Source organism: Urtica dioica, chromosome 1 (genome assembly GCF_054948205.1).
Source record: "Urtica dioica subsp. dioica isolate 48M chromosome 1, U.dioica_male_clone48M_v1_H2, whole genome shotgun sequence".
Lineage (NCBI taxonomy): Eukaryota > Viridiplantae > Streptophyta > Magnoliopsida > Rosales > Urticaceae > Urtica > Urtica dioica.
The window spans coordinates 10,211,180-10,226,872 of NC_142756.1; the positions used below are offsets into that span (position 1 = coordinate 10,211,180).

The following is a 15,693-nucleotide window of genomic DNA, read 5'->3' on the forward strand; positions in this document are numbered from 1 at the left end:
ACTCAACTTCCTTCCCACTTTCTTCAATTCTTCGCTTGTTTGAAGATTTGACTAACACCCCATCACTCGAGCTAACCCTCTTTTCCTCTTCACCTTAGAGCTTTCAACAATAGGACTGGCCAAATTATCAAGAAAATCCAGATCCTCCTGAGAAAGCACATCTGCCACCTCTAGAGCCACCGGCCCATCTTTCTTTACTTTGGGCTTTTGGTCAGAGACAACAAAGTTTCCACGGGTTTTTTTTACACTGACTTGGGCTTTTGAAACCCTAGGCCCAAAACCAGTAACACCACTTTTTTTCACGTTTTCCCCTTCAGCAACTCTTTTGGAACTGTCCTCTCCCGCGGGCCCACATTCCTCTGTCCCATCCCCACTTTTTGAACCACCACCTACCAACTTCTCCGTATCAGCCTCATTGTCTTCCAGTAAAATACGCTGCGTACTGATCATTTGCTCTGAGGGAGAAGGGTTGTCACATAAAAGTCCAATGGCCTCTCCACTGCCATGCTGATGATTTGACGTCACACTGCTCTTCTGACCCACTCTTTTAGGCGTACCAACTCCGCTCGGAAAACACGCCGAAGATCCCAACCAAGAAAGAACCAGATCTTTCGGAATGAACCCCCCGTTTTCAGGAATACTCAGCCACTCGACCGCCTCTGGAAATTTTCCTTTCCCGATGAACATTTCCAGCCCAACGAAACAGGAATGGATTGCCGAATCTTCATGAATCCATTTACCATACATCTTCACCGTCGGAGAGTGAATAGCTTGAACAACTGCCCACTTCCTTTTTGAACACTCATCTGGGCCATGACCCAAAACTCCACATTTATCACAAATTTTCCCAAGATTTTCAAACTTGCATTGAACCCATAATGGTGGAAGATTTTCTCGGTCAAGGAAGAACCCGGCAAACAGAGACTTCTCCACATTAACTTCTACACGCATCTTCAGATCATTCCCCGGCCGTCCCGAATAGCCAAGGAACACACCCATCATTGTGGCCAACTCTCTAGCGCTCGCTATGTTGTGATACCCCGGCGGTAACCCACAAAGACGAACCCAGAACGGAGACGTAGAGAAATCTAGCTCGCCCGCCAACAGCTGAGCCGGCCATTGTTTCAGGATCAATTGAAACCCTTTCAGCGTCCAAGGTCTACCACCAAGAATGCGTCTCATGTCATCACTATCTTCAAAGCGAAACTGGAGTAAACCAGGTTCCAGCTCCTTTACCATCCAAGGTTTTTTGCACCTCCAAACCATGGTGAAAACCTCCTTAACACGTCTAGCACTGAACGGGAAGCTTGACAGAATTTTTCCAGCGAGGAAAAAAGGCTCTGCCGTCTCACCATCAGCGTCCACTCTCTCCGAAATCACCAGTTTTTTTGCCAAAAAAGACGACGTTTGAACTACTTCATCATCCAAGTCTAGAAAATTTTCCATCATACTCCCCTGTGTTTAATCTCATTGAAATCGCACTCCTGTTTCCCAATACCCTAACTAAAAACTTCCTCTGAAACAAACCAAAACCCACTTTAGAAACTCAAGAAGAGCACTTGTACGGAGAGAAAAAATCTTTCCACTACACGACAAAATACTTTTTTTCCCTTGCATCACTTGTAAAGCACTTTTATTTTCATAGTTGGTGCTCCAAATAGCAGCATTTATCAATTTTCACCACTACACTCCAAGTGATACAGCATGCGCAAAGGATGAAAACAATCAAGTTTTCCCTTTAGCATTTGGAATAGGGGACTCGGAGAATGACGATTCATATTGCTGATTTTTCGATAAAATCAAGCATACTTTTCATCATAGGGGACAGTTGGTAATAGTATCCGACAGGCACAAAAGCATAGAGAATGCCATAAGAATAAGAGAAAATGGCGGCATAAATACTTGATGTTTGCGAGTTGTTACACTTATATATCTATTGTCTAAAAATCGCGGGATAAATACTTAATGTTGAATTTTTGTATCTCCGTCACTACCAAACTGTTAACTTTGGATGTCAATGACACATGTCAAAATCTAATAATTTTAATAATTAAAAAATAAATAATCAATCTATATTATTATTTTAATATATTAAAAAATTCAAAAAAATCCATTTTCTCTCTACACACACACAAATTGATTAATTTTTTACTCAACCGAAAGACATTATTAAATATTTTAGAATTAATCTAATTTTCTTTGAAATACGTAATTTTTTTTAAAAAAATTATATTGGTCCATGAGTACTGACGGATCCAGAGATTTGGGTACAAATTTAAGTTAATATGTGTATAGTTAATTAAAAAAATTTGAAAAATTTAAAATTATATTAAAAAAATTGGCACTCAATTAACTCTTATCATTCCGAACTAAAAACCAAAATAATATTTTAAAATAAAATTTTATTTTAGTAATGTCTTTCGGTTGAGTAAAAATTTAATCCGTTTGTGTGTCGTAGAGAATGGATTTTTTGAATTTTTTAATATATTAAAATAATAATATAGATTAATTATTTATTTTTTAATATATTAAAATAATAATATAGATTAATTATTTATTTTTAATTATCAAAATTACCATATTTTGACATGTGGCATTGACATCCAAAGTTAACAGTCTGGTAGTGACGGAGATACAAAAAATCAACATTAAGTATTTATCCCGCGACTTTTAGACATTAAGTATATAAGTGCAACAACCCCCAAACATCAGGTATTTATGCCGTCGTTTTCTCTAAGAATAATATTTCCAGAGGCAGAACATGGAATTTGCTCGTACCATTTGAAGCAGAATTTGAAGATGAGGTTCAGAAGTGCTGGTCTTATGGAGGCTTATAAAGTAGCTGTTTACACCTACTCTAGAGATGAACAGGCAACATTAATAGAAACAACTGGTCATGCCTATGAACAAGGACCGGGAAGCGCGGCGGCATAGGAACCACGGGGTGGTTAAACTCTACCACGGGGTGAACAGTCTATGGCAGAGATAAATGCAATTGATCACAAAATGTTCAAGTATCTAAGAGAAGCAGACCCAAGAAAGTAAGCTCGATACTGCTATCCAAGAGGTCGTTACAACATCCAAACCAACAACTTAGTAGAGTCAATGAACAATAGAGTAAAGCATTTAAAGCGTCTGCCGATCATACAACTTCTCGAAGAATTAAGATCAATCTTGCATTAATGGTTTTCAGAAAGAAGTTTGATTGCAGCTTCATCAATGTAAAACTGGCTAATCATGAAGTGAAGAAAAACCAAGATTGAGCACTACGTATGCAGGTAATTTTCAAAGAACATATTACAAACAATTCAAAGTAGACTCAACTTAAATATTTCTATAATCGGAATATATATACTTTGTATATTTAATTATTTTTGTATTTATAACTGACACTGTTTATTTACATGTCCGAGTATTGCTTATTAGTACTGATCAATAAAGACAATTTCTTGAACTTTATTGGCATAAATATATAAAACACACTTAGGTATCAAGTATTTTTGGGGTGATTCTGTGGCTGATATATTGACATAAGCCAACTATCTTTTTGACTCGTAGGTGATGTGGGAATAGAAAAGAAAATAAAACTACAATAAAAATATTGTTGATCACCAAAACTTACCTATCAAAACCAAACTCACACACTCCCTCTTTCCATTTCCATTTCCATTTTTTGACCGGTAGATAGATTTCTACATTTTCTCTTCTCATAGACCCAACAAACCACCGCAATGCAGTTCTTCAGACATGGACGAGAACCCTCTTCTCTCCCCAAAACCCGAAACCTACGCGGCCCTCATCGTGGCCCTCAAGCGGCAACGCCGGTCCCACTCCGCCCCCTCGCTCTTCGCCGGCTCGGCCTCACAAAGCCTCGACTCGAACCCCTTCGACCCCGCCGAGCAGCCCACCGCCACAAGCAAAGTCCAAGTCCGGCGAGCCATCCTCGGAGTGGCTCTATACATCTCCGCCGGAGTCGCCGCCTTCCTAACAATCCCCAACGGCTACAAAGACGAAACCACCACAAACCCGATAATCGACTCGCTCTACTACACCGTGGTGACTCTCTGCACGATCGGGTATGGTGACATCGTCCCCGACTCGGCCGCGACCAAGCTGTTCGCGTGCGGGTTCATCTTGGTCGGGTTCGGCTTCGTCGGGGCCGCCCTCGACGGGCTGGTCCTCCACGTCTGCGACCGGCAGGAGGCGGCTTTGCTCGGTCTCGGGGCCCGCGTGATGGTCGACCGCGAGAAAGGGCGGGTCCGAATCCGGACCAAGGTAGTGACCGGGTGCACGGTGGTCGCCGGCTGCGTGGCGGCAGGGACGGCGGCGGCGAGGCTTCTCGAGGGACTCGGGTGGGTCGACAGTGTGTACTTGTCGGTGACGTCCGTGACCACCGTCGGGTACGGGGATTTTGCGTTCGCCACCGCGGGAGGGAGGGTTTTCGCGGCGGTGTGGCTGCCGGTGAGCACGCTCGCGGTGGCGAGGGCGTTTCTGTACTTTGCCGAGCTTAGGATCGACAAGAGGAACCGGAGGACTGCCACGTGGGTACTGAAGAAGAAGGTCACTCTATGTGACCTCGTCGCCGCCGATCTCGACAACGATGGCTCCATCAGGTACGATAGCTACGTCCAAGGTCGCTGTTGGTTATTTGAAATATAAGCAACGAAGGTTAAGAAATTGATTAATCGATGATTTTTTTTTTTCAATCTTCGGTGATTACCAGTGATTGAAAGTTGGTAATTAAGAAGGGTGTTTTAGCTGAATAGCTGACTGAAAATAGTCGAAGTTTGTATAAGTAGTGAAATAGTTAAAATATGCTTGATATCCAATTTCAATATTTTTTATCAAATACTTAAATTATAATGTTCTAAAATTTTAATGACTGTCAAAAATTATTATGAGATGACTAAGTAATAGGTGATTTGGCTAAATAGTCGATTTAAAATTAAAAATTTGTAAACTATTCAAAATTTGTCTAAAATTAGAAGAATAGTTAAAATATGCCGTCATCAGATTTCAAAAACAAAATTAATCATAAAATTAATATTTTTGAAAGTGGTAAATTACTTATAATAATTGTCAAAAAATTTAATCTTGATGTCAAAAAATATTTGATTGCGTAATTTTAACTATTTCGCTGAAAATTTAAAACTTTGACCATTTTATTAATCAATTAGTTTCAAATGACTATTTTGTTCAATTTTCCTTAGGTAATCAAGATTACCCGTACCAAACAAACGCATATATAAAGTTTATCAATTGCCTAGGTAATCAAGATTACCCGTACCAAACAAACGCATATATAAAGTTTATCAATTGCCTAAGCAATCTTGTGCAATGTACAATGTGGCGCGCTAAATTTAGTGTTGTCGTGTGCAATGTGCATTTGACGTTTAACATCAAATGTATATTTATTTTATAATTTACCTTAATAACATTTACTAAAAAAAATTATATGATAGTATATAATCCTTTTGTACCGTATTTTAAATATTAAGTTATTAGTTTTTTTCCAATAAAGTTTTAGGTAAAAGAAAAAAAAAATCATAGATGTCCATAGAACAGAGTTTCAAATTGTACCGCGGATTCCGAGCGGAATTCCGCATTCAGCAGGCTAACGGTAGGATTTCGAGTATATTCCGCCAATGTTTACATTTTTCGAAAATTCCATAAATACCAAAAATATTCTACAAATACTGCAATATCGCAAACAATTTCTACAAATACCACAACTATTTTATCAAATTTCAAAAATTCCGCAAATATTTTATTCATATTAATTAATTTATTTATATAATAAATCGTGGAAAACTTTCGACACTTATCACGGTATACACGAAAGATAAGCGGTAAGTTAATATCTGCCTTAGAATGCTATGCTAGTCTGTTTTTATTTTATTTTATTTTTTATAATATAATTTGTGAAAGTGCTTGTTGTGATGCGGTGTGTACAGCAAATCGGAGTTTGTGATATACAAGCTTAGAGAGATGGGAAAGGTGTCGGAGAAAGACGTACTACAGATTTGCACACAATTTGACTCATTAGAGCATAACAATTGTGGAAAAATCACTCTTGCAGATTTATTGGAGACGTGAACCAAAAGTCCAACTCTCTTCATTTGAACATTAATGATGCTACAAAACTTCTGATATGCTTTGCAAATTTGTATCATTATGATACTACAATTTATCGCTTCCGAGACACTACGTCAAACCTCATATGATACTCCTTAGAAAAATTGTATTATTAAAAGGAAATACCGTCGAGCTTGTTGAAACATCTCGCTCATTTTTGTTTTTAGCCGAAATTTCTAATGTTTTTTTAGGGAGGATCCCTTCTTACGGCTACTCATGTCATCAGTAGAATTCTGACCTCTCACGACTCAAATTTGTCTCATCTTGAAAATCTGAATGGAAAAAACCTTAATTATTCAAGGTTAGTTGTCTTTGAGTGTACATGATTTGTTCTCCAACCTCGTTTTGAGCGTACAAAATTATCTCCAAAGTCTGTCTTGTGTTTCTTTTTTGTATGAAATTGGTCAAAAGCGAAATCGTTGTTTTCATCCGGTTAGTAAAAAAATGTATGTCTCTCTTCATGTCGTGTTTTCAAGACATCTCTATTGTTGATTATACACATCACATGACACAATCATATCCCATTCGTATTGATCCTTTCGATCACGGCACCGACGAGACTCCACCCACAGATTATGATACTATGGTTCTTGAGAGAGACACCTCTCTAGCCTTGAATCATACGGCCACTCAATTGTCTCTTGAGATTGCGGATGATATCCTCCCATGCGTCAGTCCAGTCGTGTTTGAAATTCTAATAAACTTTCCGACTTTGCTTATTCTTCTTATCCCTTATCTTATGTTTCATTTATTGTCTCTACAAACAGTTTGTCGGGGCCTATGTAATATAGAGTCTATGCTGATTGGATATCTCAAGATCTTGGTTCAAATGAATCAAATTGTCAAAATAAAGTGAGGTCATTGTGGGGGAAACTCCCGGTCCTATTTTTATGATAAAACGGTGATACTCGTACTAGGTTCATAATTAAGTAATGATTATGTTTCAACGGATCTTTTGAGATTCTTAATGAGTAATGCGGGATTACTTATGTAAAGAATCACTTATTGAGAGAGAAGTGGGGCCACTACGAAAGAGAATTAATTGGACTTAGCTCTTTAGAAACTTTTGCAAAACCACGCGAATGTTCAGGGCCGAAATTAATATTACCATGAGAAGAGAATATGTGTTTTGAAAGATATATGTTGGAGATATGTTTATCGTTTATACAAAACGACTAATAGTTCAAAGACATCATGTCTACTGAGTAGTTAGTAAATATGACATATTTTCACGAGAGAAGGTTCAAAAGCTTTATCTACCTATTTTATATTAATCGTAGAAGCTATCACCATATCAAGTCGAGTTTTATCCACTTATGGACATTATTCAATTTCATTGGGGGGGGGGGGGGGGGGGGGGGGAGTTTGTTAGAATAATTTAGTTTGAAGATGATTTAATTTAAATTGATGCTCGGTTTGTGGCAAATATAAAAGTGAGACTCACATGTCCAAACTAAAAAGTTTGAACATATTTTTATTTGTCGTTGCAAGAGGTATAAGATCAATTATTTTAATATAAACATATATGATTTAAGAGGAAAAAGAGTTTAAAAAAAACTTTAAAATAACATATCGTAATTTAATATAAATACTACATAGTCTCATATTCAATCTACCCCTTAAGTTGTTTTTCACAAAACGGAAGCTTTCACGGATTACCACTTCAAAAGAAAGAAATAAATAAAATTCATGAGATCACAAAAGCAAAATACTCACCACCATCTCAATATAGATTAACCAACCAACAGTACTACACAAAAATAAATAAATGTGCTACGTAAAAATGTTAAAACCGACAATTGGAACGTCAATACACTCAACAAAATTGGAAAATAAATAATTATAAATTAAGACTCTGTCTCTTAGGAAGTGGCGTGGGAAGCAAGGAATGCATAAGAACGAAGACCCTCAAGTAAGACTCCTCACTTTCTGTCCCAGTCTCCTTCTCCGGAATCTCCCCGACCTTCTCGTACTCCTCCGATCGCATATCGACCCAGAAAATCTCGCCCTCGGAGACCAGAAATGCCACGTCACCGTCCTCCGGGTGCATCGCCACCACAACCGCCGACTCAAAACGCTTAGTCAGCACAACCTCGTGCACCAAACAACACGGACACACCCAGAAAAGCTCCCACACTGTCAGCCGGCCACGCGAGAGGCACGAGAGCCGAACTTTCCCGTGGACCACCCCGAGCCGAACCTCCTCGTCCTTCAAGGGCAGTCTCGTAATTCCGAGAGCCGGGAAATCGACGAACGCGCTCTGAGAGGTTGACGGGTTGAACGAGACAAGCCCTCGGAACCCCGACTCGGTCCCGCCAAGCCAATTAAGAACCCCATTACCGGAAGCCACGGGCTCGAACGAGCTCTGTTCCCCGAGGGACGGAAACTTATTCTCTATATGGTGGTCCGCGAGTTCCCACTTCCCGGTCTCGGAGCTGAACTTCACCGTGTAGAAGTGTAAGACCTCTTTCGTGAAGTGCGAGCTGGTTAGAATCACCGCCTCGAAGTTGTTGTTCTTCTTCCCGGGCTGAGAGACGAGGCCGAATCCGCGGGGATGGATTGCCATCCCTTGACGGAAGTAATAGAATCGCGGGATCGGCGGGAGTGTTGTCCATTCTCTGGTGAAGGGATTGCAGACGTGGAACCTATCGGTGGGGCTTTGTGATGATGAGACGAGCAAGAGGTTGCCGGAGGAGGCTCGGATCTCGGCGGCTTCCCAGTTCTCCGGGAGGAAGTCCAGGCTGATGGGCTTCTCCGGGAGAACGGAGTTGCCGAGATGGAAGAAGATCGAGGCTTTGAGGGATTTGAGGAATATTTTGTTGGCGTGGATGAGGGAATGCCAGCGACGGCAGACCCGGATGCATCGGAGAACCGATCGGGAGTCGGGTAGGGACTCGAAAATTCCGATGAGGATGTCGTCGGAGACTTGATCGGAGGTGGTTTGGGGTTTGTCGTTTTCTGGTTGTTCGTCTTCCTGTTTCTGGAGACTCTTCTTGCTCCGACGCGGAGACTCCTTTGCCAACTCGAACATCGTTACGTTTCCCAATTTCTTCTGATATGTATGCGTATGTATATATAGCGAAATAAAAACAAAGAATAGAAGAGGCATCGGCAACGGGATAGGAAATTAAAAACGGAAACTTGAGTCAGGATGGGAAACAATTTACGCTGATTGTGCGCATCTCCTATCACGAAAACAATTTACGTGAGTTAATATATATATATTAACTCTATAAATATTTATAAAACATCAAAACTCATAAATTGACTACAAAAAATACATTAAAATAAACTTCAAGTAAAATATAAAAAATTTAAACATATATTAAAATTAAAATTTACACGCTAAATAAATATTGTTTACTTTCAAATATATGTTTTTTTTATGTTGAATTATTTAAATGTAATATTTTTTTTTTGTAATGTAATTTTTATTTCAATTTTATTTATTTATTTTAGTTTTTGTTAAATATTGATAAGTAATAAATAATTTTAATCACTTAATTAAAAAAATATAAACATTTTAATTATTTATTGAAATATTTATTAATAAAGTGATTGTATAGTTTTAATAATATAATAATGGTAAATAATATTTTTAATGTGAAATTTGATGTTGTGGTTGGAGTTGGAAAAAATTTGGTACTAAATCAACACAAAAGTTGTGTGATTTCAACACCAAATATAGTGCATGGGTTGGAGTTGCTCGAAATTGTAACTTTTAAGCAAACATTAATTTGAGGTTGTCGTTTGTTTAATAGAGCTTTATATTTATATATATGTTAATCAATTACGAAGATTAAAAAGAAGAAAAAAATTACCAATATTAAACATTGTTTCATAGCTTTTGGGCCTCGTTTATGACAGGTTAGCACAATTATATGTCACTTGAAGAATAGTTTGAAGGGCGTTGTAGATTTGTAGACAAAACTAAACTATAAAATTGAGATGTGTCAATGACAATTATATTTGACTTAAATATCCTCATATTAAAAAAATGTAAATAATTTTAAATAATCGACAATTAATGACAATTAATGTACCAATAGTAAACTCCGGCGGAATTCTATAGTAGTAGACATGACTTTTCATCCAACACAATGTGTCTATTTTTGAAGCTCTCCTCGCCACGAATCCGTAGGATTTGGTATCACTCAATTTTGAGTTCATATGAGGAAGATATGGATTTTTGAAGTTTTGATGAGAAAAAAAAAACTGTATGAGAGTGAAAGAGTTACGAATTTTTTAAGGAAAAAAAACTGTTTTGTTTTTTAAACAAATGACAAAATAGAAAATTCAAATGCCTTATTCAAGTGCCACATCATCTGTTTGGTTATTTTTTAACAAGTTTACAAACGTTGGCTATATTCCAAACGTGCTGTTTGGAAGGACCTAGTACGTTACAAATTTCTAGTTTGAACATCTCCAACTAAAAACTAATACTCCATTTTTAACACCAAAAAACACATTTCATATTTTCTCTAATATTTTAATAATTTTAACTTTTGATTATTACATTAATAATTGATTTTTTTTTAATTTCTTCTTTGCAACTCTCTTATTAAATTTGTACAAAAGTTTTATATAAAAAAATACTCAAAAGAATTTATAACGGTCTAAAATGGACCAGGCTGATATTAAAGGGGTTAGTCTGGTTTGATATATTTTCTTAAACGGTCTAGTTTGTCTATAAATTTTCAAATTATTTAACACGGTTTGATCTAGTTTAAAGACTGATTTTAGATCGGATTGGATCGTGTACACTGAAATGCATATATTAGGTTAGGACAAATTTATCATACCTGCAATGTATATTAGGTTCTACTAGACCAAAGTTTTTTTTTTTTTTTTTTACTATTATTAATTAGCCAACGAACATCAATATATATCTCTGTTATAAGATTTTTTTTAAAAAAAATAGAAATCTATTATTAATCACATCGTTCCTGATTAATTACAGACTCCATCGAAGGAGAAAAATCCTCCAAACAAATGAGTTTATCATCTATAGAAAGAGCGTAAATTGCTAAACCATGGGTTGCCATGTTATCCTCCCTATATATGTGAGACAACTTTACTCATGGAAAGTTAGACAATAAGCTAGATACATCCGACAAAATGGAACCAAACTTATTCTTGAAGATAGCGTGCTTCTCGAGAGCTTGTACCACTGTCTTAGTATCTGACTCCACAATGTGGATAAGCAGAAACACTTCCAAAGCCCAAGATAAGCCGTGGCCGAGAGTAAGAGTTTCAGCTTCTTTGACTGTGAATTTGCCTGGAAGATTTTGAGCCATTACAAGTCCAGAAGAGTAGCGAATGACAGCTCCAACACCAATGCAGTTTGAAGATTTAGGAATTGAAGCATCGACGTTGAGCTTGTAGTGGTCATAACTTGGAGGAATCCATCTTACTTGAGAGCGGTCTTGTCTGGGTTCAGGACCACTCGTCAAATTATATGCAGATGACCGTCTGGATTGGACAGACTGAAATTCACGAAGAATATTTGACGTCCACGAGGTAAATTGGTAAGGGTCCTTAATTTTTTTTGTAGAGTCTTTTATTCCTAGCATTCTAAATAGACCATGAGATACAAAGGAATAAGGGGAAGTCTTTATCATCAAGAGAATTTTGGACCGAATGTAAAACGTCGGCAAAACTAAGATTATAGAGCGATTTGAAACTTAGCTTAATGGTAGAGGTCCTCCAAATTTCTTTTACAAATTTGCAGTGAATGAGGATAAGGCATACTGTTTCCCAAGGTCCAAAGCATATGTTACATTTCGGTGATTGAATAATTTTGCGTATGTACAGTCCAGTGGCAATGGTTACACATTGCATGATAAGGTTGACCCATTGGCTGTCAAATCCCATTTTGTGCATCATACATTCTATGAAAATCCACTCGACTCGATCAAAGGCTTTACCCGTATCTAGTTTGATGACTGTGTGTCCAATTTTACCAAAGCGTCTATTCTTGATACAGTGGACAGTCTCAAAAGCTATGCGTACGTTGTCGGTGATTAATCTGTTTCGAAGGACAGCATTTTGATTTCTGAGATAGCAAATGGGAGTGCATCTTTGAATCTCGAGGATAAGACTTTTGCTACTATTTTATATGACATTACATAAGGAAATGAGTCTATAGTCATTATAGGTTGACTTTGGAAATGAGGGTAATAAGAGTTGTGTTTATGCTTCGGATATCTCCTAGACCATGAAGTAAGTCTAGAACAGCCGCCGATACAGATGTTCCGACAATATGCCAATATCGTTGATAAAACATGGCTGGAATACCGTCAATACCTGGGCATCTGTCTGTCGACATAGATTTCACTGCTTTTGTGATATCGTCTATGGTAAATGGATGCAGCAAGGATATGTTAATGTCCTCCGTAATTGTAGTTGGGATCGCTCTTAGGATGATTTCTATGTCCTCTGTGGATGGGTGGCTAGTTGAGAATAATTCGGAAAAGAAATTCTGAATTGTACTGAAGATTTCATCATCAGAAGTGGCTTCATTACCCGATGGCGCTAGTAGCTTCTTGATTGTATTAATCTTTTTATGTTGACATGCTCTTTTATGAAAGAACTTTGTATTTTGATCACCCTCTTGTAGCCATGAAACTCTAAAGCGTTGTTTTAAAAAAATTTCTTCTTGTAAAAGAAGGCTGTCTAGAATTTTTTTTCCTGGCTATATAATTCGTCATTGAAAGTATTTGTTACCTCACTAGAGAGTGTTAGTTCTCGGATAGAAGCTTGGACGTCTTTCACTTTCTTATGGAAACAGACTAAGATTAATAGGACTTTAAGTGAGATTAGTTATGATGAAGAATTTCCTTTATATCCTTGTGTGGAGATCTATAAATACAACATCCTTCTAATCAAACACTGAAAATGTCAAGTTTATTAGACCATCAAAGCGGATTGTTGTCTAAAAAACAAAAAATTTGTCAGCTGGACATTTTCCCAAATTAACAGTGAAAAAATCAGTCACATCTCTAGTGTCTTATTCACAATTCACAAATACCAAAACAGAACATATACAATCAGGGCAATTTTTTTTTTTTTTTTTTTTTTTTCATTGGCTTCATAGAAAAAACTAAAAGGCTTTTGTTGAAAGAGGCGCAAAATGTCGTGGCCCTGAATCTTCAGTAGGAATGGACTCTTAACAACAACATATATATTTAATCCTTTGATTAATCTACGTGAATCTGTAATTTCAAGAAAATGGAAGTGTTATTCGGGAAGGAAACACATACACAAATACAATCACAGCAATTTGTTTTTAGACGAATCTCAACCTTAATCCAAGTTTTCCAGGAAAAGAAAAAACAAAATTATAAAAAATATAATTTTCAAAAAAGGAAAGTGAAAAAATAGTGTTCTTGCAAAAGTCATGGACCGCTATCAAGTAAGAGAATCAAATCAGTGTTCCTTTGAGATTGAAGAGACTTAAATTATTTCGAAAATGCAATATATTTCTTACCAGCTTAAAGCCTCACTTGCTTTCTGCTTCAACCTGCCTTATATTCGCAATTCTGAGAAAGAAAGAACGAAAGAAAGAAAAGATCAAAAACAGCAAAAGAGTAAAACAATTTTCATCGCCTAATTAGTCAATCCGAACCTCTGTCTAATCACTCGGATACTTTCGAGAAGCTCCGTTGTTTGTTGCACCTTAAAGTTCTTCGTTTTCTCTTCGCCGCCGAGCAACAAAGCAGAGACTCTCAAGACCGTGACAAGCTCCGATTCGATCCCGTTAAGTTGCTCGTCCATGTGCTCTAAGAAACCACCAAACGGATCTATTATTTCCAAACTATTTACTTCCTCGTCCTCGCGATCCTCCTGAAGCTCATCACGGCCGTCCGATCTCTCATTATCGGAGCTCGTGTCTTCTCTTACTTCTTCGACCGGAGAAACGATCCGAACGGAGTTCGAGAAATCCTCTCTAACCACTTCGAGCTCCAGAGCAACGTTCCCTATCAGCTGTCTCTCTTTTAAAGATATCGCCTGAAACCGAATCACAACACACGATATCCATACGTATCAAGAGACGAGACGATCAATAAAAAGCGATCGAGATTTAATTTACATACGCTTTGGAGCTTCGACGAGAGCTCGTCGAGCAACTCGATGCGAGCCTTTGACTTTTCCAAAGCCTCCATGACCTTCTTCTTCTGAAAGAGAATCTCTCGAGCATCGTTTTCATTTCCGTTTCGGACACTGATCGCCGCTTGTCGCTTTAGATTCTCGGCTGCCTCTGAAAGGCGTAAAAGCCTCATCCTCGCACTGTTCGCTGCATAATTCCAAAAATGAAAAAAAAAATGATATAACTGAGAAAAATGATAGCTTTAATCTGAGAACACAAGGCAATAACAAATCATTTCTGGTATCATAACGCAGATAAGGTCTGGGTACTTAAAATCGTGATTTGGGTGAAAGTCACGAACTTTTGGTTTCGAGAATTTTACTTCACACACACAAACATAGAGGAGCACATTGAAAAAAAAAACAATTTTCCCGTAACAGCAATGCTTCAACAAGTTAAATGAGAGAATTCGTTCGTAGAATACTCAAAACGCAAATGGGTGTTCTTAATTGAAGCCGTATATCGAGGTAAAGGAAATAGAATGAGAAGATTGAATGAAAGAGACCTTTGGCTCTGGCAGTCTCAGCCTCGGAGTGAAGCTGATCAAGTTGAGAACGAAGCAGCTCTGCGCTCGGATACGATGCAGCGAAGCACATGAATCTCCTCGACGGCCAGCACGTGACCGCCATCACCGACCCACCACCGGACTTCAACAACATCATTCTCTTCTTCTTCTATCGCTGGATGAGCTCGTTGCAATGGGGACATGGAACAAAGAGGTCTCCTTAAAACGACAACCAAAGATGTATCCCCAAAACGACAACTTAAAACTTGTCGTTTGTATTTTTTGATGTTCAGTTATACGTAAATACGAGACATTGTTATTTAATAAGTTAAAGATGTTACTATTCTAAAAAGAACAATTAATACTAATTTTCCCACATCAAATGCAAGGAAAAGGACTCAAGTCACAGGAAAGGTTAAAGAAATTTGATTTCGTATTAACATGAGCTAGCTACACTGTTGGTTTTTGGAAGCCCAACAACTCATTTGCCGAAGCCCATTAGCTGAAGCCCACTGGGATGAAGATCAAGAGGCTATCGTTCCTCGATGTTGTGCTCTGTTGTTTAACTTGAACGACATCGTAGCGCATAAAGGGACGGAAGCTGTTGATCTCACCTGATCTGACGGTCACGCCTTTTTTCGTTATCACCTATCTCTTTTAATGAGCTCGAGACCTTTTGTTCGAGTCATTACATCCTATTCGAATACTGTGTTAGGGTTTTATCTATTATTCTTCTCTCTGAGTGGTTTGTTCTTGAGCGATCGGCTTGATCGTGTTTCTTGTGTGAAACTGGTAAAAAGAATTGCATGTGATTGAGAATGTGAGGTTGTATTCGTGAGTTTGAGAGATTGATGATCTTGAGGGTGTAATCGAGATGAAGCTAGTACAGACCGAGTTTCTCCCA

The 15,693-nt window shown here is 37.9% G+C and overlaps 2 protein-coding genes across 2 annotated transcripts; one reads left to right on the forward strand and one right to left on the reverse strand.

Moving 5' to 3' along the window:
• Window positions 1-3,742: 3,742 nt before the first annotated feature.
• LOC149407127 (two pore potassium channel c-like) lies at window positions 3,743-6,592 on the forward strand. The gene is made up of 2 exons (XM_089626282.1): window positions 3,743-4,613; window positions 5,955-6,592. Exons 1-2 carry the CDS (start codon window positions 3,748-3,750, stop codon window positions 6,094-6,096), a joined length of 1,008 nt encoding a protein of 335 aa, XP_089482408.1. The 5' UTR covers window positions 3,743-3,747; the 3' UTR covers window positions 6,097-6,592.
• A 6,508-nt stretch (window positions 6,593-13,100) lies between these two features.
• On the reverse strand, window positions 13,101-14,995 carry LOC149407128 (forkhead-associated domain protein). Its single transcript, XM_089626208.1, has 5 exons — window positions 14,790-14,995; window positions 14,232-14,431; window positions 13,763-14,145; window positions 13,625-13,676; window positions 13,101-13,349 (listed from the first exon to the last, which is right to left on the reverse strand). Exons 1-4 carry the CDS (start codon window positions 14,944-14,946, stop codon window positions 13,637-13,639), a joined length of 780 nt encoding a protein of 259 aa, XP_089482334.1. The 5' UTR covers window positions 14,947-14,995; the 3' UTR covers window positions 13,101-13,349; window positions 13,625-13,636.
• Between the last annotated feature and the right edge of the window lie 698 nt (window positions 14,996-15,693).

What these genes read in the sequence shown, in the direction of transcription:
- LOC149407127 (XM_089626282.1), top strand. Translation starts at nt 3,748, where the DNA reads ATGGACGAGAACCCTCTTCTCTCCCCAAAACCCGAAACCTACGCGGCC. An exon ending in GACAACGATGGCTCCATCAG is followed by an intron (nt 4,614 to 5,954) that starts GTACGATAGCTA and finishes CGGTGTGTACAG; the next exon opens with CAAATCGGAGTTTGTGATAT.
- LOC149407128 (XM_089626208.1), bottom strand. Translation starts at nt 14,946, where the DNA reads ATGATGTTGTTGAAGTCCGGTGGTGGGTCGGTGATGGCGGTCACGTGC. An exon ending in TGAGACTGCCAGAGCCAAAG is followed by an intron (nt 14,432 to 14,789) that starts GTCTCTTTCATT and finishes GGAATTATGCAG; the next exon opens with CGAACAGTGCGAGGATGAGG. An exon ending in TCTCGTCGAAGCTCCAAAGC is followed by an intron (nt 14,146 to 14,231) that starts GTATGTAAATTA and finishes ATTCGGTTTCAG; the next exon opens with GCGATATCTTTAAAAGAGAG.